Source organism: Schistocerca americana, chromosome 4 (genome assembly GCF_021461395.2).
Source record: "Schistocerca americana isolate TAMUIC-IGC-003095 chromosome 4, iqSchAmer2.1, whole genome shotgun sequence".
In the NCBI taxonomy this organism is placed as follows: Eukaryota; Metazoa; Arthropoda; class Insecta; order Orthoptera; family Acrididae; genus Schistocerca; species Schistocerca americana.
Window position 1 is genome coordinate 283,802,113 of NC_060122.1, and position 25,048 is coordinate 283,827,160.

At 38.4% G+C, this 25,048-nt stretch overlaps 1 protein-coding gene across 2 annotated transcripts in view; it reads left to right on the plus strand.

Moving 5' to 3' along the window:
* Positions 1 to 25,048, plus strand: part of LOC124613077 (claspin) — a 195,951-nt gene that overhangs the window by 119,414 nt on the left and 51,489 nt on the right. For both annotated transcript variants that reach the window (XM_047141662.1, XM_047141661.1), the window contains exons 11-12: positions 16,992 to 17,247; positions 17,332 to 17,456. In XM_047141662.1, coding sequence (XP_046997618.1) covers positions 16,992 to 17,247; positions 17,332 to 17,456 — 381 coding nt within the window. The remainder of the gene's footprint in view (positions 1 to 16,991; positions 17,248 to 17,331; positions 17,457 to 25,048) is intronic.

The window sequence follows — 25,048 nt, forward strand, 5'->3', positions numbered from 1 at the left end:
ACAGACTTTGCACACGCTCTCTTGTTCTTCAAACATTTTGGAGAATGTCTTACAGATATTCAGATCATTAGTGATAGCTCTGCATGAGAGATGACAGTCGATTTTCAAAAGGTGTCAAATGAACTTGAGGTTGAACCCCCTAACCTCTTGTTGTCCTCAAGTGACAACTGTCCTCGTTTAAAATGTTTAAACTACTCAAATACTCATGCAAGACTTAAACAATTATTGCTGTAAGCCTTTTTTATTGACACAGATATCTCCATAGCCGGTTTATCAAGTGAAAGTAAGTTGAATCACTACTCATGGCTCCATTGAGGTTTGTGACATGGCATTATTGACACGCTATGTCCACTACTTAACATTGCCTGTTCACAAGTGGTTTGTCAAAAGTGCATCTGTTGATTATAGTTGTTAGTTCAAGCTGTCACCGTAGTTACTGCACTAACATATCTTATATGCCACGAACTTCTTGGACGGGTGGTACCTAACAGTCTATTCAATTTTTCCATTGAGTAATGATTTGGAATTTCGAAATTTGAGTTTGGATTATAACTGCGTCATTCAGCCAGGCTCCTTGTACAGCCATAGATGACTAGAATAATGTCAGTGTTGAAGTTCCCACAACTGAAAGCTGAAAACTTATGTAGTTGAGAATGCAACATTTTCAAATGATCAGAGACTTCTATTTAAGAGTGTTCTTCCTTTGAGTGTTGGTGAATGAGAACATACCACACTGTGTGTGTGTGTGTGTGTGTGTGTGTGTCAGCCTTCCTGTAATTGCTCATCTTCCTGGTTTTTACATATTGACAGAATTTGTACTCTGACATACTTTCAGATGTTATAACTAGCTTGAACACAATTAAATATTCTGAGAAGTTGTTTGTTATTCATAAGTACTTAGTGTGACTTGAATAATCTGTTGTAGCTAATACAGCACCCAAAAACTATTGCGGTGGATACTTTGTACTGTTGTTAAAATAATATTCTTCCCCTCTTTAGTGACTATCTTCACCTCCCCCCACCCTCCTCTTTCTTCTCTTCCACAAAGTGTTTCTTAATGCATTATCTACTAGACAAGAACTTTAAGCTGTTCTCAGAATGAATGAGGCACCTGACATTGAAATGGATGCGACATCTGACATTATGATAGATAGCGCCATTGGCACACGGGGTGAGCCTGTTAACATGATTTGTGCTCTCAGTGCTCTCCAGCAGCCAATGTCAGCTTTCTTTGGCTCGCAAAAATACAGTTTCTTTATGAAAAAGGACATGCGTAAAATAGATGCGTTAACCCTGTAGTCGATTGTTGAAGAAGAGCAAAGAAAATCATGAAGATGACTCTGGACACATCGATGGCTTGAACAGCAGATTGCTGGAGAACAACAGTAACCTGTGGTGCATGGAAGTAGAAATTATTCGTTTTTGGTTTTAAATGGAATGTAGTTAAGGTGTAGTGCCTAATGTCAGTTTGCATGCACATAGTATCCATATTCTCAATGTTGCATTGACTACTAACACTCTGAAACAACATACTTTATCACATAAATTTCAAGATCAAAATTTGTTTCACGTTCCATCATTTCACTTGAATGGAAGAGGAAATTTTTCAAAGCTGCACACCAATGACTTTAAATTTAATTTAAACTTGTTGCTGCACACTAAAATTGAGAGATATTTAGTGGCAAGATACAAACATGAGCCAGTCCAAAACCCAGAGATAGTTGAAGTTTCATAACAGAAAAGCTTCCAATGTGTAACTTGCATTTAACTTCTGATATAGACTGGCAGCCACATTAGGATTTCTGGCAGCAGGGGAAACATTCCAGTTGTTGGCCTTTGGAACAAGAATCGCAGCAAGTACATTATTGGTGGTAAATAACATTGACTTTTGAGATACTACTTCTATTAAATGAATAAAAGAGATCCCGAAACTTTTAGAAAACAAATGGTAGAAATAAGGGAGAAAAATTGCAAGTAGGTGGCCGCAAACTGGCTAAATTTCTGTCCACATGCATTTTCATGTCCCATGAGAGGATGGCTTTACCATTGTGTGACCTGTTGTTGTTGTGGTCTTCCGTCCTGAGACTGGTTTGATGCGGCTCCCCACGCTACTCTATCCTGTGCAAGCTTCTTCATCTCCCAGTACTTACTGCAACCTACATCCTTCTGAATCTGCTTAGTGTACTCATCTCTTGGCCTCCCTCCATGATTTTTACACTCCACACTGCCCTCCAATGCTAAATTTATGATCCCTTGATGCCTCAGAACATGTCCTACCAGGCGGTCCCTTCTTCTTGTCAAGTTGTGCCACAAACTCCTCTTCTCCCCAATCCTATTCAATACCTCCTGATTAGTTATATGATCTACCCATCTAATATTCAGCATTCTTCGGTAGCACCACATTTCGAAAGCTTCTATTCTCTTCTTGTCTAAACTATTTATCGTCCATGTTCCACTTCCATACATGGCTACACTCCATACAAATACTTTCAGAAACGACTTCCTGACACTTAAATCTATACTCGATGTTAACAAATTTCTCTTCTTCAGAAACGCTTTCCTTGCCATTGCCAGTCTACATTTTATATCCTCTCTACTTCAACCATCATCAGTTATTTTGCTCCCCAAATAGCAAAACTCATTTACTGCTTTTAAGTGTCTCATTTCCTAATCTAATTCCACTCAGCATCACCCAACTTAATTCGTCTACATTCCATTATCCTCGTTTTGCTCTTTTTGATGTTCATCTTATATCCTCTTTTCAAGACACTGTCCATACCGTTCAACTGCTCTTCCAAGTCCCTTGCTGTCTCTGACAGAATTACAATGTCATCGGCGAACCTCAAAGTTTTTATTTCTTCTCCATGGATTTTAATACCTACTCCGAATTTTTCTTTTGTTTCCTTTACTGCTTGCTCAATATACATATTGAATAACATCGGGGAGAGGCTACAACCCTGTCTCACGCCCTTCCCAACCGCTGCTTCCCTTTCATGACCCTCGACTCTTATAACTGCCATCTGGTTTCTGTACAAATTGTAAATAGCCTTTCGCTCCCTGTATTTTACCCCTGCCACATTCAGAATTTGAAAGAGAGTATTCCGGTCAACATTGTCAAAAGCTTTCTCTAAGTCTACAAATGCTAGAAACGTAGGCTTGTCCTTCCTTAATCTAGCTTCTAAGATAAGTCGCAAGGTCAGTTTTGCCTCACGTGTTCCAACATTTCTACGGAATCCAAACTGATCTTCCCCGAGGTTGGCTTCTACTAGTTTTTCCATTTGTCTGTAAAGAATTCGTGTTAGTATTTTGCAGCTGTGACTTATTAAACTGATAGTTCGGTAATTTTCACATCTGTCAACACCTACTTTCTTTGGGATTGGAATTATTATATTCTTCTTGAAGTCTGGGGGTATTTCGCCTGTTTCATACATCTTGCTCACCAGATGGTAGAGTTTTGTCATGACTGGCTCTCCCAAGGCCATCAGTAGTTCCAATGGAATGTTGTCTACTCCCGGGGCCTTGTTTCAACTCAGGGTTTTCAGTGCTCTATCAAACTCTTCACGCAGTATCGTATCTCCCATTTCATCTTCATCTACATCTACATCCTCTTCCATTTTCATAATATTGTCCTCAAGTACATCGCCCTTGTGTAGAACCTCTATATACTCCTTCCACCTTTCTGCTTTCCCTTCTTTGTTTAGAACTGGGTTTCCATCTGAGCTCTTGATATTCACACAAGTGTCTCTTTTCTCCAAAGGTCTCTTTAATAGGGGAAAGAATGGGGGAAGGAAATGGGAATGGGTGAAAGAAATACAGTAGAAGAAGAATGGGTAGCTCTGAGGGATGAAGTAGTGAAGGCAGCAGAGGATCAAGTAGGTAAAAAGACGAGGGCTAGTAGAAATCCTTGGGTAACAGCAGAAATATTGAATTTAATTGATGAAAGGAGAAAATATAAAAACGCAGTAAATGAAGTAGGCAAAAAGGAATACAGATGTCTCAAAAATGAGATTGACAGGAAGTGCAAAATGGCTAAGCAGGGATGGCTACAGGACAAATGTAAGGATGTAGTGACTTATCTCACTAGGGGTAACATTGGTACTGGCTACAGGAAAATTAAAGAGACCTTGTGTGGCCTACTATCCAATATTATGTCAAATCTCTCCAAGTTTCTCAGTTGATCTGAAGAATTCAAATATCGTTATGCCATATTGTAACTTCCATTCATCAGAATCATTCTGTAGTTTCATGTATTTGATGATTAAATATGTTGTTAGTTGACTCACCCTGCAAGTATGTTGTCATTCTTAGGATAGGGTGACCAGATATCCTATATTTTATGTCATCATCCCCTATTTAGCTTAAGTGTTGTGTTGTCCTGAGAGAATACATATGTGACATTTTGAAATAGCAAGTTTTTAACTAATATGTAGAAGAACCAAATGGGAATCCAAATAATGAAGAAAATACTCTTTGATTAAACCAAATTGAATGGGCACAGTTTTTGAATCTCTGACGTTGGTACTATGTAATGCTTTCACCTGGGGTGCAGCTTGTCACTACTGCTTTCTTTGTAAAATGTCTATTGCTTCAGGATACCAGATTTAGAAGTGTGGTTTTAGACTGTTAGAATCACAGGGTATGATGCTTGAATTGATATAATTCAAACTTTTCACAGAAATGTCAAAAAGGAAGTGTGTGCTTACTGATAAAATTAAAGCTGAATTCCCATTTCAGAAAGCAGAACATCAAAGCTAGAAATTATTTCTCACATTTGTTTGGACATGAGACAGTAAAATATTTACTCGATTACTAATGCAAAGTATTTTGAGACTTTCTTAGTGCGAGTTTTATGAGAAAGATCATACAGTGATATATGTATTTGTAGCATAAACCAAGTATTTTAAGACAAAGTCACTGTACAGATATACTAATAATGAAAGACTCCACAAAATATCAATTCATGTCAACTTATAATTTTGATTTTGGAAATATGGTCACACAATCGTAGGGCCAATTGTGTAAAGTAGTTGATCTTACATCAACACAAAAATGAACTAGGATTAAGTTGAATTCAAGAATTTGTGTTGTATATAAGTTAATCGCAATTTATTTTGCCATAAACTGAAGCAAAGTTTGTCTTGAAAAATTTTGTGAATTGAGTCAAATTCAACTGCAGTCAGTTCACACAACTGACACTACAAAAAAACATTCCATTTTTCACAAGTAGAAGCTGAGAAGTAGTAGATAGTAAAGAATTTGTTTTTAACACTCCAATAGTGCTGCAGTTGGAGTTTTTTAATGTGTAAAGTTAGGTTAAGGAGGTTAATCAGTGATATCAATAGTGAGTGCAGATGGTATTTGTTTCTGTAACCGTTCTTGAAAATGATCCATATTTAATGTGAAAAAGTGTGAGGGGATATCATAGACACTTTGTGGCAGAGTAAGAAAGGGAAATTCTCATAATGTGTGGTGAATAACAAGTATGTGGAGTTTGAAAACAACTTATAATGGTTGAATATTTCTTGCAAAAATACCTTCTAGACTTGAATAGCAGTAACGACACAATTTGTATTAAACTCTACACAAGTCAGTATTCACAAGTTGATGATAATTTACCTAATGACCACTTGCATTGTGCATAAACTGCTGTGATAGTGTGCATGCAGTCATGAACTGAAATAGTAAGCAATCAGTAATGACTTGTCCGTCATCCATTAAGCAGATAAAGATGTGACTCAGTTGTTACATGCTGGACTACAGATTCAAAGATCAAGGGTTTGATCTTCAATCATTCATAATTTGTTTTCTTTCACCTCTGTTGAAGTTATTTAATGTGAGAATACAGAGTTGCATCAAGGTTTGTAGTCCACCCTAAACTGTTGCTTCCCATATACATGGATTGATAAGTCAGTTCAAATGTTGGAGGAAGACAAGGGCTAGAGGAAGGCAAGGGCATACCATCATCAAAAGGATTCTGCCTAGTAAATCACAATGGTCTTCAAACCAACCTTTGGGTTTATAACCACTCTATATAAGCAGACAGTGCAAAGATCTGGTACACTCTGTGCTGATTACAGAACTAGGTAGCACAGTGGTCAGCACAATGTTCTTATGTTCAGCAGAATGATGGTACAAATCAACAATTTAGGTTTTGTGCGAATTCCCCAAATTACTCCATGCAAATGCTGAGATGGTTCCTTTGAAATGACACAGACCATTTTGTCCCCCATCCTTGAAACAATCCAAGCCTGTACTCCATTCTGTTGACCTCATTGGTGGGATGTTAAACCCTAATCTTTCTTAATTTGTGTTGAATTACAGTGGTTTTCAAACCAGGAAACTTCTGAAATTTTTGCCCGTACTTTCTGGTTTAATCCGTGGCTAATGATCTGTAATAATGTATGTTTGCATTATTGTCAAGAAACAGCAGAAAACCTGAATTATTGCAACATGACAGTTATAAACAGTGTGTGTTTGAAGTCAAATGCCAGAGGGTTGTGAATTATCAGCAGCTTAACATTGTTCTCCCTAAAGTATAATTATGGAAACAGTACAATTTGAAACCATAATGATTCTGTAGGCAACATGATATTCCTTGTGTTCTGAGACACTGTGCGGTATTTTGTGTTAAAGAGCCTTAAGCAATGAGATTTGTATTGTTATTTATATTTTTGTTACAGTTATCTGACTATTTCAGAATTCTAATTGGATCCTGTGTGTCTCATTAAAATGGAAAGATAAACAATTTAAACAGAAGTTTTGCTTGGACAAAATGTTGTGTGACAGTTAGAGAACTAGAATGCGAAAATGTCACCTAAAACGAACCAAAAGAAACCAACCACTGACTGCTTACTGCTGTTAATATATGGATTTTTTGCTATAGGATACTGTCCCAAGACAATTTCCAATAATAAATATTTCAGATGTGGAGAATTTTCTTGAAATAGTTAAAGAAATTTCTTCTGCTCATGTGGTCCCATCTTTACAGTGTTGAAACCTTCAATAACAAATTTTGTGTAGCTGTGATGTAGGTTAATAACCACTATCGAAGCATGCTAATCCTGTTGATAGCTGATTTCACTTTGTTGCTGAGTGTGCCTTGTTCTAATATGGTCAACACTGAACCTCATTTATTTGAGCCCAGTTTAGTGTTACACAAGTACTTTGCTTTGGGTTAAGAGCAAAATTGACCTCCACTCAGTGAAGTTCATACAGTCATTCCATAGTAGAGTTACCAGGCTGCGTTTCATTCTGGTTGTGTTAATGAACGTTGCAAAGAATATAACATATAATTTGCCCATCAGTCAAAGGAATTTCTTTCCTCTAACCTGCCAGTTTTGTATCTTAAAAATTACAAACCAGCTTCTGCAAGCATGATTTCTTTTGCTGAGTGGCAATAATATCTTTAGGATTGTAATCATTACTATACCAGTCTGAACAGTTTTCCAAAATATACTGATATTCATACAGCATCATGATGTACTGAACCCCATAATGCCCAACATAGGGCATTTCCGAAGTTTCTTTGTGCCTACTTTAGTTTCATTCTCTCCTGTAATTTATATATAAGTGAAATCCCTATTTTATATTTTCATGTGGTCCTGGTTTAAAAAAAGCAAAATTGAGGAAATGAAGTAAATTAAATGTACAATACAATGTTTATACAATAATTTGTGGCAATGAATTTAATCAGTTCTTAAAAAATTACAGATGTGTAACAGCAAGTAAAAACTCGACAAAAAATTGAAACACTCTATCTGGATGCAAGGTAGTTGAGCTATTTTCCGACATGCTGCAACCACAGAGTATACTTCAAAACACGTGTTTTTGAGAGACCTTCCCATTTATGTTCACCCAGAGGGGGGGAGGGGGGGGGGAACAGTAATGGAGGAACGTGACGAATTAAACTGAAAACTATGAAGTACGGAGATGATGTTGGAATATCACATGTGAGATGTGGATGTTTTCCTTCTGTAGCCAATGGTAGCGCAGCATATTCTGTTCACACAGGTGCTGTGACCTCTAGTGTATTTCTTGGAAACTTTTAATCAAACAAGGGAAAATCCAGGACAGAATGTAACAATATTATGAAAAGGAAAGTTGCACCTGTGGAGGGACAATAGGATAGGCATGGCGGACAGTGAAGTGCTTCTGGGGAGGGGGGGTTACAACCTGGCCTGGTGCAACTCTTTTTATTGGATGTCACTTCGGCGACTTGTGTGTCCTTATAACCTACCACAGTTAATTTAAAAACTGAACAATGTTGTTTGTGGGACTGCTTACATCATTTAGAGGTGAAAGCCAAGTTGAAACAAAGACAAAAATCTGTAGCATTACAGAGATTAGATCTTGTGACTTCTCGGTTTCTGAGCACTTACTTTGCTGCTAGACCACCAGGTCCAGCATGTACATAGATAGTTCATCTATATATTTTTGTGAACGAGTTTGCGAGTATCAAAATAAGTCACATATACAGCTGTATCTTTTGATTCCATTGACTTACAAACTTAAATTTTTGTAACCCCACCAAGAAACAGTGTGCCTTAGTACCTGACGTGAGTTTGAACTTCATACCTCTGCCTGTTCTGAGAAAAAGGGATCTTCACTGTTGAAGAGACAGACAGACGAGCGGCAGAGCAATCCTATAATTGTTCTGTTTTTATTGATGGAAGTGTGGAATCCTAATAATGTATCCTATGTTTGTACACATTTGATATGTCTCCAGGGGGGGAGGGGGGGGGGAGTAAAGAATTTTACTGCTCACTGCATCACTGCAAAAAATGAGACAAATTAGAAAATAAATACTTGATTGAGAATGTTCTAAGTGCCATACCAGGAGCCAATAAGAAAGTTTTTGTGAGTTGGTTCTTGCAAAGTAGAAAACAGCAACCAGCCACTGTTAATAATGCTGTTTACACAAATAGCACTATCACCAGCTGCTCACATTTATATGAATTTTGTTGGTGTTTCCATTAGTTGTTGGCTGTTCTTTTACATTAGTTATCAGTAATTTTTTCCCAACAACTAATGTGACTGGTAATGACAGTATTTGTGTGAGTAAATAGCATTTTTAACAGTGGGTAGTTGCTGTTTTATTCTTTGCAAGAATGAAGAAACTTATCTCTGTACATAGTTTCAAATATGTCAGTTTTCTATAAAATAGCAGGAACAAAATTTTTGTTCAAAGTATCATTAATACTAAGGCATTACATTTTATTTGTGATAATACAATTACAGAAATACAGCATTAGGTTTTTAACTAGTGGAACTGAACTCGACAAAAAACCCCTTCTCATATCTTCTATAATTTTGGAACTCCAGGCACAGCTTGGCACAAAGACATTGCACCATTTACTAACGCATCTTTGAAAGACTTTCTCCATGGTTTGTCACCTGGTTCAAGACAACAGACATGAATAGAGTACTGAGAACACAGTAGTACTGAGAGTCCAATTTGTGTGTGTGTGTGTGTGTGTGTGTGTGTGTGTGTGTGTGTGTGTGTGTGTGTGTGTGTGTGTGTGGGGGGGGGGGGGGGGGGGGGGAAGGCACTTACAAATTTTTCACTTTCATTCTTTATTTGCTTACAGCTTGAGGTATAATATTCAGTGTAACTTAGATGGTCTTTGCCTTTAATTGTGACTGTTGTGCATTTGTAGGCTTCCCAGACTTCAGCTATTACACTACATGCCTAGCTGTTAAATGACAATTGGGTCGTCACCCGTGGGGAGTGAAATGAGACGTCAGGACAACAGTAGATTTCTTCAATGAATTTCTTTATTCCGGCCCTCGGCCGTAGCACATCATGGAGGCAGACGTCCGGCATTGCTGACAGCACAAAGAGCAGGGCCAAGTGTGGCATCACTCAAATGCTTCTGTCACCGATGTCTCCGGCTGCGACTGTCATGACAGTGTGGCGACGCAGCTGACGTTGGCTATGAACCTCCTCCAACAAGCAAGCGGCTCTCTCGTAACTCAGTGCAAGCTGTCCTGTGTTGTGGTTGAACAGTGAACACCATACTGCATTCAGAAATGTGTCTACAATTGTCACAGGTTCATGGTGTAGGCTGAGATACTGAGACAAGAATATTTAAGTACAAAAATGGCTGAGTACTTACACACTCCGACCTAAGTTTGTTTAGGGCTTAAGGCATGTACTCTAAACACTTCCACGGTGGCAAGTGAGGAAAGACTTCCGTCCTTCAGCTAGCGTATTGCAATGTTGGCTGTTGCTATATTGTGCTCTGCAACACTTAACCCTCTAGCCTGCCTGCGGCTGGCTCCCTCACTTCCTCTCTGGCATATTTTTTGACCGAATATGGTCAATACACTACATTGCCCTCCTTTTTATCAAGACCTGGTCCCTTGGATCAAGCAAATTAGATTATCCTTTACACTAGAGTTCCTGGCGACTGCTCCTTCTGGCCCTGTTTTGCCTCTTCAAAATTATTCTACCAGTTGGTTCCCTTAACCCTATCACTTAATCTTGCACATTTCCACAGGGCTCCTTCACTCAACTCAAACACATTGGAACTTATTGTTAGGCATCCTGCACAGTTACTTCTAAATCTCTATTCCTGAGTTAAAAGTTATAATGAATCAGTTATTCTTAATACTACCCCCTTGTGCCTTCAGCTTCCTTCTGCTGCTTTTATGCCCAGGGTATCCAAACCATTGGAATCTGAATGATAACTGGGTCCGAGCTCAGTCTTGTGATGTGTCTTCTTCTACACATTAAAACAAGGACAGTGCTCAGTAGAACAAGTACCGCTAAGGTGGTTGGTATCACAATAGTCAATGTTGTCTCTTTCTGTTACTGATTTTTCCGATATGAATTTACATGCTGCATTAAGGTTTCCAGAGAGACTCGTCCCTCTTGCTGGTTCAGAAATGTATTTATATACTGCATTAATTCTGGCCCTAGAGTTTGATCTAAACTGGTTAGATTTGCGGCAGGTAGCACTTCCATGGGCTCCTCTGTCCAGTACAAACGAGGCTGCAAAATATTCATGTGTGTTACCCCTGAAATCGTAGTGGGCAGGCAGAAAGTAGGTCCCATTATCTTGTACGCTGTTCCATTTAGAACAGACCACTCCTGTTTAGTTCTAGCCTCTTTGCTGACGTAAGCTTTCCCTGCTCGAAACAACTAGGCTCTACTACCATCTTGCCAAAAGTGAAGTAGAGGCAATGCGCCTCGACCTGCCAAAAGTACAATTCCATTCGATCATTTCTTTATTGCATTTCTTACCTGCTTTTGTCCCATTAGCAATTTCACTGTGCAGGAATCCTGCCCCTCTCTTATTACCATGTTTGGACAGACTGTAGTTTCTCCTCGGTGGTATTTTTGTAACTTGGCTTCCTCTATTTCTACGTAACTTCCCTTGCCTTTGGCAATTAATAGCAGTCACTGTGGTTTTACTTCTTCAATATCCCCCACTTGACAGGAAACGCATGACCTTTGTAGTACTCTTAATATGCTTGTTTCCCTGTGACGGGTGTAGAAACGGAAATGTAAACTTTCGCGCCATCACTTCTCACCGATACTGTGGCTGGGTTGAAATAGAAGGGTAAGTTTTTGTGTTCAAGTTCTAAAACAAAATTCAACTCTGGCAGTAGTTCCTTCTGTACTTTCCTTAGATGCTCTAAATACTGCTCAGGCAACAAGAAGTTTACCCCAAGTTTACCCCTTACAACTTGCCACTTAGCAGCCTTGTAGTTCTTTTACTTTCCTTCATGCTTCCCAACCACTGTCTTGCATGGAATGCAATTTTGTCATTACTATTTCCCCATTACTACTTTCCTATCTAAGACATCTACTCTGGTTTGTAGTTTCCTGGTATTCTTAGTAACTACCTCTTCTGCAGCCCTGGTATACTGCACCTTCTTGCCTTCTCTGCCTCTCACTCAGGGCAGGAATGCCTATTACTTTTCTCCCCCTTAAATTCATAGCTGTTCCACATCTGCTTATATTAATTGTGCTAAATCTATACCTAACCTAACCTTAAAAAAATATGGCTATCTCCTAGGCCTTAATCCATGCAGGTTCCTTGCTACCTTTCTCCTCACTGTCCCTTTCTGGTCTGCATCTCCTACCCCTGCAGTAACTTCCAGACTCCCTTGAAAAGGTTTCAACCACCCTACATGCACAATTATCATTCTCGTTGGAAATTGAGTTTGACATTTACTGATGACGTAATCTCTACCACTGGGTATGGTCCTTCATACTTTGCAAAAAACTTCTTTCTCTTTCTCCTGTGTATATGTAATTGATAGCATCACCTGCTGACCAACATTATACTGTGGCATTCTTGCCATGCTTTTTCCCATCTCTCCAGCAATCATGTATTTGCCCTTTGTACTCTATTCCAAATTTTCCTAATCACTCTGGCAAATTCCTTAACAGATGCTCCAGTCATCCCTTTCTTCATTTTCAATATGTCGAATGGTGATGGCATTTTACGACTGTATACTATTTCATATGGTGATATTACTGTATTTGTATGTTGCTTTGAGTTGTAGGTGAAGATGATGTACTTCAAATAGATATCCCAGTTGGTGTGATGTGAGTCAATGTACTATCCAAGCATCTGCTGATTAGATTTCTTACAATGCTGATATAAGAAATCTAATCCCAGAATCATGTCGTAGCCCTCACTCGTGTGTGGCACAATCTTTACACATTGTTTAAATTGAACCATATGCAAGTAAAAGTCTATGTCCACCGATCTTGATGTGTGACATCTTTACCCACCTCCATGTGGTTTGTACCATGATGGGTCCCACTACTTATGTTTCACTACTGGCAGCCAACATATACACCCCTGTATCCAATAATATCCTGCATCCCTTTTTTTGTACTATTCTTCTTGTGCCACAATCCACCTCTGCATACGATTTCGTAGCATCCAGATCTCACTGGGTATGTCTGTAGGTGGATCTGGGGCTCCCACTGGCATTTAACACCTTTTTTTAACCCTTTCCCCCGTCCTCTACTTCTAAAACTGCTTCTCCCTCTTACTTTATTCACATCACTCTGAGGCTGGCAACCCTGCCTCCCTACATACCCTGTTTGTCCACACCTGAAATATTTTATATTCGCTGCAAACACTGTTCATTTACCCTGGATTCCAGCTAACAAATTGGTCTGCTCACACTTTATAGCTAACCTCACTGCTGTTTGCAAATCTGTTGGACCCCCTTTCCATACATGTTTTGACATTTCCACGTGCAACCCTCTGAAAAAAGCATCGAGAGCCCCTGCTCAGCTTCTTGCAAAATAATTTCATTGACTGCAGCATCGTGTCCTAATTCATAGGTACATCCATTAATTTTCCTTATTTTATCTACAAATTGTTCCAGACTTTCCATATTTTTCTTAGTTATTGCTCCAAATTGTTCCCTATAGTGTCTGGCACAATTTCGTTTTGTATATGTCTGAATTAACCCTGCTTTAAATTCTTCGACTGTTGTGGCTCACTTATGGGCTTTTGTATACCCTACATATGTTTTTGCTTCCCCTGTTAGTTTCCATTTTGCAGTTCCTTATCAGACCCACTTTCTATCTGAGCCAGATTTCCAAGGTCTCCCACAAAGGCCTGCACATCTTCAATTGCCCTACCACAAAAAGGAGCAGTTAAGTTTGCGAGTGGTAGATCTACACCTCCTTGTTACAATGTGATTCCACAAACCCATGCAGTTCTGTATTATTCATTGTTAATTCTACTACCTTTTCTAACAATACGCATACTGCTTCCAGTTCTGAAACACCGTGCATCTCTGGTTCTGTCAAAGCTTTGCCCTTGACAACACTCGTTTTGAGAAGTAACATTCACAAGACAAGAAAGCAAAATACAGTAACTTAATTCTTGCTTTTAATCATGAGCAATCTCAACTCCCGGTATTGCCTAGCCATATGCCCCCAACGATTACATGTATACTGTTTTACTGGAACTGATTTCATACACTGTGCTGAGTGACCCTCAAAGTTACACTGTGCACATCTAACAAGCCTTAACCAATCGTGACTTCCATTACCTCTAAAACTATACAAATCCACTGGTTCTCTACTTGAAATAAAATCTACTTTACAAAATGCCAAGTGCCAAACTTCTTCTCTATGACCAAAATGTACTAAAAATTTTTTTTTTATTCACTGTTCAGACGTTGCTCTAAGAAGGCGGCGTTGATGTTCTGACACCAGTGTTAAATGATACTTAGACTATCATCTGTGGAAAGTGAAATGAGACATCAGGATGACAGTAAATGTGATCAATTAAATTCTTTATTCTGGCCCTCAGCCATAATGCAACGTGAACAGCTTGATGGAGGTCCCCAGTTGCCTCTTGTGCGAAACAATAGATGTCCGGCATTGCTGAGAACACAGAGCAGGACCGAGTGTGGTGTCACTTGAATGCTGCTGTCAGCGATGTCTCCGGCTGAGGCCTTGATGACAATGTGGTGGTGCAGCTGATGATGGCTATGAACTCCCTCCAATGAGTGGGTGGCTCCCTTGTGGCTCAGGATGTTGTTTCGGGTGTCACAGGTGTGTGGTGTAGGCTGTGATACTGAGATGAGAATGATTTAGTACAAGACTGGCTGAGTACTTATACACTCCAGACTAAGTTCGTTTAGGGCTTAAGGCACATGCTTTAAAAACTTCCTTGGTGGCGAGTGAGAAGGATAGGCTTCCATCCTCCCGCTAGTGTATTGCAGTGTCGGCTGTTGCTATACTATGCCCAATTGGTTCCACTTCACTTTGCCAGTGCAAAGAATTTTGAGATGCATTGATTTCAAGTATGTTAGTAAGATAGTATTTAATTGAAAGAAGTGACGTAGGTGCCGAACAAACTACATCCCTTAAAAGGTGTGTGATACAAAAGGAAAGGTACTTCAGCAGGGTATTATGTTGAGGAAACATTGGTGAACCAGAATCATTGCATGAATACCTGATGGAAAGTAAGTGATAGTTAGTTGCCATAGGAAAAGTTTCTCAGATAATTATTCTGCATGCTGGCTCTTGTTCTGGTTTTGTTCCTGTGAGTGAACTTGTATTTAGTTGTAAGAAAAATAGCAGTGACTACACAGAGAAAACACCATATTTTGTACTCTGGCTTAAAAATAAAAATATTTCTCACTGTATAAGCTAGTATTGCGCTGTCCACATGTAGCACATTAATATACACAAGCTATGTGACAGAATGTACAAATTTGACTTTCTTACATGTGAATGTGATCACACTGTTTTGTGTTTACCCACATATCACCGTCAGTATAATCCAGTGAAATTAATTTGGGTGCAGGTTAAAGGAAATGAGGGGAAGGGGAACAAAACATTCAAGATAACGGTCACTGTATCACTTGTGTGTGAAACAGTAGACAATATCCGTTCCCTCTTCAGTGTGGGCTCACTGTGTGCGCCACACTGAAAAGCTTCAGAAAGAAGAAATTGATAGGAAGGTGAATATGGATATAAACCTTGAACCTGTCATTGTAGATTTACAATGAGATGGTTTGGACAGAGAATCAGAAAGCAGTGACGATGGCATTATGATGCAGACTTAGGAACAAAGGAAGGTAGTAATGTTTCTTGGTTTTAAAGACTCACGGTTTTAAAAAAAGTTTCTGTCAACATATCAATTGCATATACAGTATATGAGAACTTCCTAGCCTTTATTGATTAAGAATTTGTACCCTATGAAGTATGCAGACCATAATGTTCACCATATTGCCCAAGAGGAAGTTAAGCTCTTCCCAGCTTCTTGTATGCTTGAATACTTGGGAGAATGTGGTCGGATAAATTCGTCAATACTTTGAGTAAACCTCTGTAAATTTCAAGACACAAATTGGAAAATGTGTTAAAGTGACAGGGAGAGTTATCTGTTGAGTTATCAGTGGTTTTCAAAATTATCAGTCAGTATTCTCTTGAATTATTCACAGATGGTGGTTAATTGTTTGCTTGTTGAATTGAACACAAGTGCGGTCTCTCACTGTAATGTTGAATGAGTTCGTTTACACTCATAATGTCCAAAGACAGTGAAAAATATAACAACAAAGTGACCATTTTTACAATATTCATGTGCATTAGTCTTTCTTGCCAGTGATTCTTTTCACACGCGCACACACACACACACACACACACACACACACACACACACACTTACACACATTATACACATCATTATATTTGCTTGACAACTGCTTCCACTCCGCACACAGTGAGTGTGGAGTAGAAGCAGTTGTCAAGCAAATATAATGATTTTGGTTTGAGATTGAAATTAATTTTGTTGTTTATTACATTTATATTTATAATAAATTAAGTACAAATCACAATAAGTGATGATTATTGCAATCAGTTTCAATGATCTTTACAAAACAGTATCTCGCCTTCTGACATTGTGCGAATGATTGCTGTGGAGCAGTGGATGCAACTTAGACTTGAAGTAATGTTTCTATCCTGTAGACGATTATCGGAATTGCTTTTAAAATGTATTATTGCCCTCATAGATTTAAACGTACAATACGGGACCGTATGCATATGAACCTTATTGTCATCCGCAGTAACACAGTCCAACATCACGAACTTTGTTTGCCTGTTCTCTGCCACCACACATGTGCAGACCTCATCCCTTCCACACTTCCCTATTGCCCTCACTATGCACGGATGTGGGCTATAGTCACAAATCTGCTGTATTCCATAGCACAGTTTTTTCTATAATGACATGATTCTAACTGAATGTAAACCCCACATACCCTCAAGATTTTATAACATAAATTTACTTCGAGGTGAAAGAAACTTGGATTTCAGGACGTTCCAGTTACTAATGCTTTTCTCTATGGTGTATGTGCCCTTTATAAATGAATAAAAGATTAGCATATATTGTCAGCAAAGTTTAATTTAGTACTTATTGATTTTGTAACTGAATGGAAGTAAACTTATGAAAGCACTTTTTTTATTTTCTTATTTATTTATTTGTTTTATATTGATATTGTTAAAGTTCGCACCAACTCTGAGAACTTGAATGAGTTGAAGCAACCCGATATCGAAAAAGATCTCCTGGACCTTTGTTCTGGAAAATTTCCTACACAACCAATTAGTATGAGATCTCTGGAGAAAGATGAAGAGTCCAAAAATGATGCTGCAGCATTTGATGATACACAAAGTATAGAAAACACACAGGAACTGAGATCCACCCTCTCAAGTGACAAAAGCTTCTCTCTAAAAAACACAGCATCCTCAAAACTTTCGCAAGGGTAAGTTTCTGTAATTTTGAACATGCTTAAGAAGTATCACATATCAAAATCTCCTTTTTACATTTTTTCTCTTTTCTTTTACAGAGATGTAAGTGTCAAGGCAAAAAAAATTCCAAAACAGATTGTGTCATCAGATGAAGAAGATTCATTAAGCGATGACGCAGCTACAACAAAAAGGAAAAAAAGGAATAAGAAGTTAGATTTTTCAGGTATTCATTCACATATAAAAACTTGTCACAGAAATCAGCCTAATATAAGAAAGAAGTCAGCTAAATATTTATTGCTATAATAATACAAATTGACACAAGCTATACCTTTGAGGTGCAGTTGTATAACAAGTGTGGTTTTCTTTTTCTTCCTTTTTTTTTAAAAATGTATGTGCCTCAGAATTCTGTTTGTGATACCATTTTCACACTTATTATTGTCATTTTTAATGTGGCAGATGTAATGTAGATAGATTTGTTGCAACTAGTTTTTCTGGCTTGTGGGAGGAAATAGGCTTGATAATGGCTGAATCGAAGAAAGTGTTGGAAGCAATCTACATAGTCTTTAAAGTCGTATCCTGCAGAATTAAACAAAATGCAAGCAATAAAATAACACTTTAGGTCAAGAAACTACAAATGGAGCAGGGTGGTGGTGTTGCTAGAATATTAGATTCACATCTAGATTTAAGTTTTCGGTGGTTTCCCCAGATCATTTAAGGAAAAATGTAAAATGTTGATTCAAACAACAGTCTGTTTTGAATTATTATGTATTTGTTGCTTCATCCAGCGACAAAAAATTATAGATGCAGATAATAATAGTTATTGAGAATAAGAACCACAAAAAATTTGTTCCATAGCACACAAGAACCTTCAGGCTTTTATATTAAGTTATTATCATGATGCAGCAATTGATAGTCAGTCGTGTGTCTCATTCATACAACAAAATTTGCATCACCCTTGATAAAACAAAAGTTATGGTTTCATAAAGAATCAAAATTAAGAAAACTAAACCACTTGACTTTTTTGTTATTTTTATGTTATGGTTTCATAAAGAATCAAAATTAAGAAAACTAAACCACTTGACTTTTTTGTTATTTTTATGGCACTTTATCATGAGGCATTCAGCTGTATGCTGCTTATACAAAATATCAGCTTTTGTATGAATTGCACAATTCCAAAATGAAAGTCTTCAAGCTTTTAATACAGTTTGTTAACACAATTTTATAATAATTAGTTTTTAGACAGGAAGCTGTTTTGTGCCCCCCCCCCCCCCCCCCCCCCCCCCGCCCCCCAGTTTTCTTGTAATTTACAGGATTTGTAGGTTATACAAAAAAATCTACTCTTCTCCCTTTTTAAAGTGGTGCTCACTTCACTAGTTGATTGAAAGATGTTAACAATAGTTTGTGTGGAAATGAGACCACAAGTTTGTCTTCTTTCCCCCTTCAACTGTCCTTAACATGTTAACCTTGTTCAGGCTAGATGCTTCCATTGTTCACCATGCATGTTAACCTGTTTGTCCTGGTCACTTCTCTCTTGATAGTTGAGAGTATAATTCAACCAAATACTTCATTAGACTACAGTTCTAAACAAAAATGGGGAGTGCTGGTTTTGGTCTGAAGTTTCTAATCAGTGAAATTCTTAGACAGTTGTTTCATAGGTTTTATAGAGAAACTCTATGCATAGTTGTAAGGAGACCTGTCACAAATATCACAACTTGATTAAAGCATCTGGGTGGACATTTCCCCAGTATATACCACCACATTAGGAGTGGATGGGAACATGACCTCCTCGCAGCTTTTGGAAAAGTAATAAATAATGCAGATAATACAACTGTGAAAATTGCTTTGTTACATTCAGTGTCTAGTCTTATTGGGAAGAGTACCTACCACACTCATAAACATCCTTTTCATTTCAATTCCAGTGTTCTTTCAATAACATGATCTTACAATTTTCTACAGACAACTAAATTTATTTGAGGGCTATAATTAAGTCTCCTAAAGTTCAATAAATAGATTCATTTATTTCATATGTTGTACTCAGTAGTGTAAAGCCAGGAATGTAGATAAGATTCAAAGAAATCTGGTGTATTTTGATAAACAGAGCACACACTTGATATTAATAAAGCTGTTGGGATAGTGTTGTGGAAAGCAATTGAGGTTTGGAGATATACTGTCATTTCACATATGGTAGTAGGCTGTGACCTTCACATTACCTGGTAGTGATGAAAGGGTTATATATTTTCTTTTAACAATATTATGAAAAGAAAGTTGCCACTCACCATAAAGCGGAGATGCTGAGTCACAAATAGGCACAACAAAAAGACTGTCACAATACAAGCTTTCGGCCAGCGAGATCTTTGCACGCGCACTCTCTCTCTCTCTCTCTCTCTCTCTCTCTCTCTCTCTCTCTCTCTCTCTCTCTCACACACACACACACACACACACACACACACACACACTCGAAGGTGAGTGGCAACTTTCATAATATTGTTACATTCCATCCTGGATTTTCCATTGCTTGACAGTTACGTAAAGTTGGGGAAGTTTACAAGGGACTTCTGCAACTGATGTTAATGTGTAGCTTGGCAGAGAAGGGGGAAGAAGGCTGTTAAATATGCCTCGTGGTGACAGTGTGCAGGAGGTCGAGCGGTCAGGATTTGATAGTGGGTATCCAGGGCTGCCGTTAAATGACAAAACAGGAAATTAAGTGCAATGAACAGGATGTATTTCAATATACGGAGTACAAATGGCACGCCTAGGGTCAGTAGTTAGCAGGTTTTTGCCAGTCTAGCAGGTCAAATAACTAATTAAAACGGGCAACGGAAGGAGAAGCAGGCGCTGCCTTCCAAGAAGACGTCTGTTCTGCTCAAGGTCTAGGTTCCAAGAGAGCGAAGCAAGTGTGTTCTGCTCCCCAGGATGCTCTGGCATCCACATACGTGATTGGTATCCTGCGCACACTATTGGCTAAAAGCAATGGTGTGAATTTGCTAGCAGTTGCAGCAGAGGGCTCAGGGCGTTTCCTGTCAGCAGCTTTAACTGGACAGAACCGCCTCGGTTTTGAAAGGCAAGTGACTTGTGTCACATAGACATGGCGTGAATTACTCTGGGAGAAAATTTGTAAAGATTCCACTGGGCCTTTGAAATAAATTTCTTAAACCAATTCCGTAAAATATTCCTTGACTGGCTGCCATCCAGTACAGTTACTTTTACTTGTAATCCCAGACTTCTTCTATCATTGCATTTTTACAGTTTTGTGGCTAAATTAACGAATATCTATTCCAAGTGCTAAAAGGTCCTTCTTGCTCTCCACAGCTATTTTCAGATTTAATATTTGGAACTGACATTGTAAACACATGGATATGGAATATTTAAATATGAGGTTTCCATAAAACAATATTCCATTTTCAAGGGCATATTATATCATTTTAATTTAGACTATTCAACAAATCAGACATCAAATTGAAGGTAAAACAACCTAGTTTTCCTTACTACTGTTCAATACCGTAGTTATACAGCACAAATTCAGCCTAAAATCCAATTCTTCCCCAAATTTGATTAATAAATCTGGAATAATGGAAGTAATAGCCTTTTTGATTCTGTGCTTCAACTCTCGCAAATCACTGGGTAGTGGCGGCGCATAGCCACGATCTTTTATAAAGTCCCAAGGGGAAAAAATCAGATGGATGGGGACCCCAAGGCCAGTGAAAAAGAGCTTAGTCATATTGACCATTATGACCAATCCCATGCTTGGGGAATTTGACATTAAACCGCTCTTGTACAAAGAGATGGCAATGGGGAGGCACTGCATCTTTTTGTCAAATAAAGTTTTCACATTCACCTTCTAATTTCAACGCATCCATATAAGCCACACCTGTTATGCTAGCTTCAGCAGAAAAAAATAAAAAATAAAAATGGTTCATACACTTGACATCTGGACACAGCACAGAAAAATTTAATTTTGGGGGGCTCTCTTTGATGTTGTACGTGTTCTGTCGTGATTCGAGAATTTCTGTGTAAATTCTAGAACCACTCAACCTTCTACCACCTCGAACACACAATATTCTGGATACGAGTGTGGGATGGTAAAATCCTGTCTGTTGCGCGTCACATGTTTGTGTGTGCAGGTTTAAAATCACTCGTGGGAAGAAAGTAGACGCGGCGGTCGAATGGCGCCCACCGACAAGTACCTGTCGGGCAATCCCTAGATGCGTTAGTGAGTGTGAATGTAAGAACCATGGAATCTATATGCAGCTTTGTGCTTATCGTGTCACTGACTATTGTTATGTGAAGCAAGACCAGTTGAAAAAGTACTCTTGTAGACTCGTGACTCAGCCTTGGTAGAGGCAAGACATATTTTCTGATTCATTTTAAGAAAGTCGTGGTAGTCAAGCCAACTGTCTTTCAAATGTGAATCAGTTTGTTTCTATTGTTCGACAGTACGGGGTACTTGAAGAAAGTTACATATGTATGTTGAAAGTGTGAATTATATTGTGCATGAAAGTCAAATACATCGTTTGTATGGCTACTTATTTCACGACTAGAAAGAGGCTTGGAAGTTCCTGTACCTAGCGTTATTTGACGGAGAAGAATTTAAGAGAGGTTCCAGCAGCCGACTATCCAGTATAGAAGAGTGGCTTCAAACCCCAAGTAAGTCATCTTGTAAAGAAGTGGAAAGTGGTTTGGGGAAATAAATCAGTATAATCCAGATTCACATTCACACTCACACTTTAAGTCGTTAGAATGTGGCGACCGTGACGAGACTCGAACCTGCAATCTTTGGACGTTCTAATGTTCTGACGACTTAGTGTGAGTGTGAATCTGGGTTATACTGATTTATTTCTCCAAACCACTTTCCACTTCTTTATGAGATGACTTACTTGTGGTTCGCAGCCACTCTTCTATACTGGACAGCCAGTTGCTGGAAACTCTCGTAACTTCTTCTCTATCGAATAATGCTAGGTACAGGAACTTCCAATCCTCTTTCTACTCGTGAAATAAGTAGCCATACAAACTTTATTTTTCGTCAATCAATGATGTATTTGACTTTCATGCACAATATAATTCACACTTTCAACATACATATGTAACTTTATGCAAGTACCTCATACCGTCGAACATTAGAAACAAACTGATTAACATTTGAAAGAAAGTTGGCTTGATTACCATGACTTTCTTAAAATGAATCAGAAAATATGTCTTGCTTCTACCAAGGCTGAGTCAAGAGTCTACAAGAGTACTTTTTCAACTGGTCTTGTTTCACATAACAATAGTCAGTGACACAATAAATACAAAGCTGCATATCGATTCCATGGTTCTTCCATACAAACTCACAAACACATCTATGGATTGCCTGACAGGTACTTGTCGGTGCTGTTAGACCGCCGCGTCTACTTTCTTCCCGCGACTGATTTTAAACTTGCTCACACAAACATGTCACGCGCAGTAGGTAGGATTTTACCATTCACACACGTATCTAGAATATTGTGTGTTCGAGACAGTAGAAGGCTGAGTGATTCTAGAATTTACACAGAAATTCTCAAATCACTACAGTTCGTGAGGATGTTCTGACTGCTAGAAAGGAACACTAAGGTATTTATTTACCTTCTCACTTAGATGAAAAGTTGCATCATCACTGAACACAACATGATCAAGAAAGTCAACTTCCCACTGCAGCATTTCACTTGTAAAATTATAGTGTGCACCATAGTCATCTGGATTTGAAGCATGTGCCAACTGCAACTAGTATGGTCGAATGTGCTAAAATTTTCTGAAAACCTTCCACATTGTCATCTTTGGCAATTGAAGTTAAAGACTTGCTTCCTGAACAGGCTAAGAGGAATATGAAGATAAGTTTCTCTTACTTATCCCCTTCAGACACTTTTGGTCATCCCATGCTTTTCCCTTTAGGCCCACACCCAGTTGTTTCAAATTGACTATACTGTCAGTGGATGTTTTTGTCATATGGGAGTTCACAATTCAACTTAAAACAACATGTGCATTGAACTGAAATTACTGATTCTTTCTTAGCAAACTCCAGAACACAAAACGCTTCATATTCAAGATCCCCCATTTTGTGTATGTAGCATTTGCGGTGCTGCAAGTGGGAAAACAGCAAAACAATACTTGTGCATATGCTTACCTAAAACTATTTGAGTTATACTTTAATTGTGACCTTGAACCAACACACTAAAATGCTTACAGTTGATTTTATTAAAATTTATAACTGAGATGTTCTTTTCTGGAACCATGTACTTCAGTATTGATCCCTTCCTGAGAGAAAGTCTCCACTCCTTCCAAATTAACTCTAAGCATAGACAAGATGTGGCTTGAATCCAAAGAAATAGTATCAATGGCAGTTGTGAGATTTATACCAGTTAAATTAATAAGAGATGGAACTGATGCTCCATGGTTCACAGAACAGGTCAGGACACTGTTGCAGTTACAAGCATGCCAAATTGAGAGAGAGAGAGAATGCAAGAACTGTGAGATTGGTGATGTAAGCTCAAAATTTAGTGCAACTTCAATGCAAGATATGCTTTTGATGGTTTCCACAATTTGGAGAAAATCCAAACAGATTCTGGTCATATGTAAAGTATACCAGCAGTAAGGCACCTTCACTGCGCATTAGGAATGATGATGATACTGAAAACAGCACCACTTACGCGGAGTTACTAAACATGGTTTTCTGAAATTCCTGCACCAAAAAGGATTAAGTAAATATTCCAGAACTCAAATCAAAAACAGCTGCCAACACGAGTAAATAAGTAGTAGATATCCTTGGTGTAATGAGACAGATTGAATCGCTTAATAAAGGAAAGTCTTCCAGTACAGATTGTATACCAGTTAGATTCCTTTCAGAGTATGCTGTTAAAATAGCTCCATAGTTGTCAGTCACACACAACTGCTTGTGTAATGCAAGATCCGTGCCCAAAAACTGGAAAGTTGCACAGGTCACACTGTTATTCAGGAAAGGAAGTATGAGTAAGATGATGAATACGTAAGATGCTGAATAACATTCCCACATCACTGATGTCAGTTTGCAGTAGGATTTTGGAACATATACTGTGTTCGAATATTATGAATTACCTTCAAGAAAATGATCAGTTGACATGTTGTCAGGACAGAGTGAGAAAATATTGATCTGGCCCAAGGTGCTATAGTTAGTGGTCACGTGTGCATGAGGTGTGCTTGCTTGTGTGTACGAACGCTGTGTGTGTCTCTTTGGATGAAAGTAGTATGTGTCTAATTGTACCTGTATGCATCTTAAAGTGTCTTCTTTATGGTAATTAGCAACCTGTCTTTTCCTACGTTATTGATATTCCCACCTGGAGTTTTCATTGTTTGACAAGTGATACTTGGTGTTCCCCAAGGAAGTGTTATAAGCCCTCTGCTATTCCTAACCTATATAAATGATTTCGGAGACTCTCTAAGCCAAACTCCTAAGCTGTTTGCAGGTGATACTGTCATTTATCATCTAACAAAGTCATCGGAAGATCGAAACCAATTGCAAAATGATTTAAACAAGATATCTGTTGAACTTAAATTGAAATCAATAGATTATGTTGTGGAAAAGGTGAACCAGATACTGTTTTTTATTGGCAGAACACGTGGAAGATGTATCAGGTCTACTGAAGAGCCTCTCACCATTACACTTGTCTGTGCTCTTCTGGAATATTGCTGAATGATATTGGATCTGCACCAGATAAGACTGAATTAGCATAAAGTTCAAAGAAGGGCAGCTCATTTTGTACTGTCAAGAAGTAGGATAGAGACCGTTATGAACATGATACACAAGTTGGGTAGGCAGTGAGATCTTTT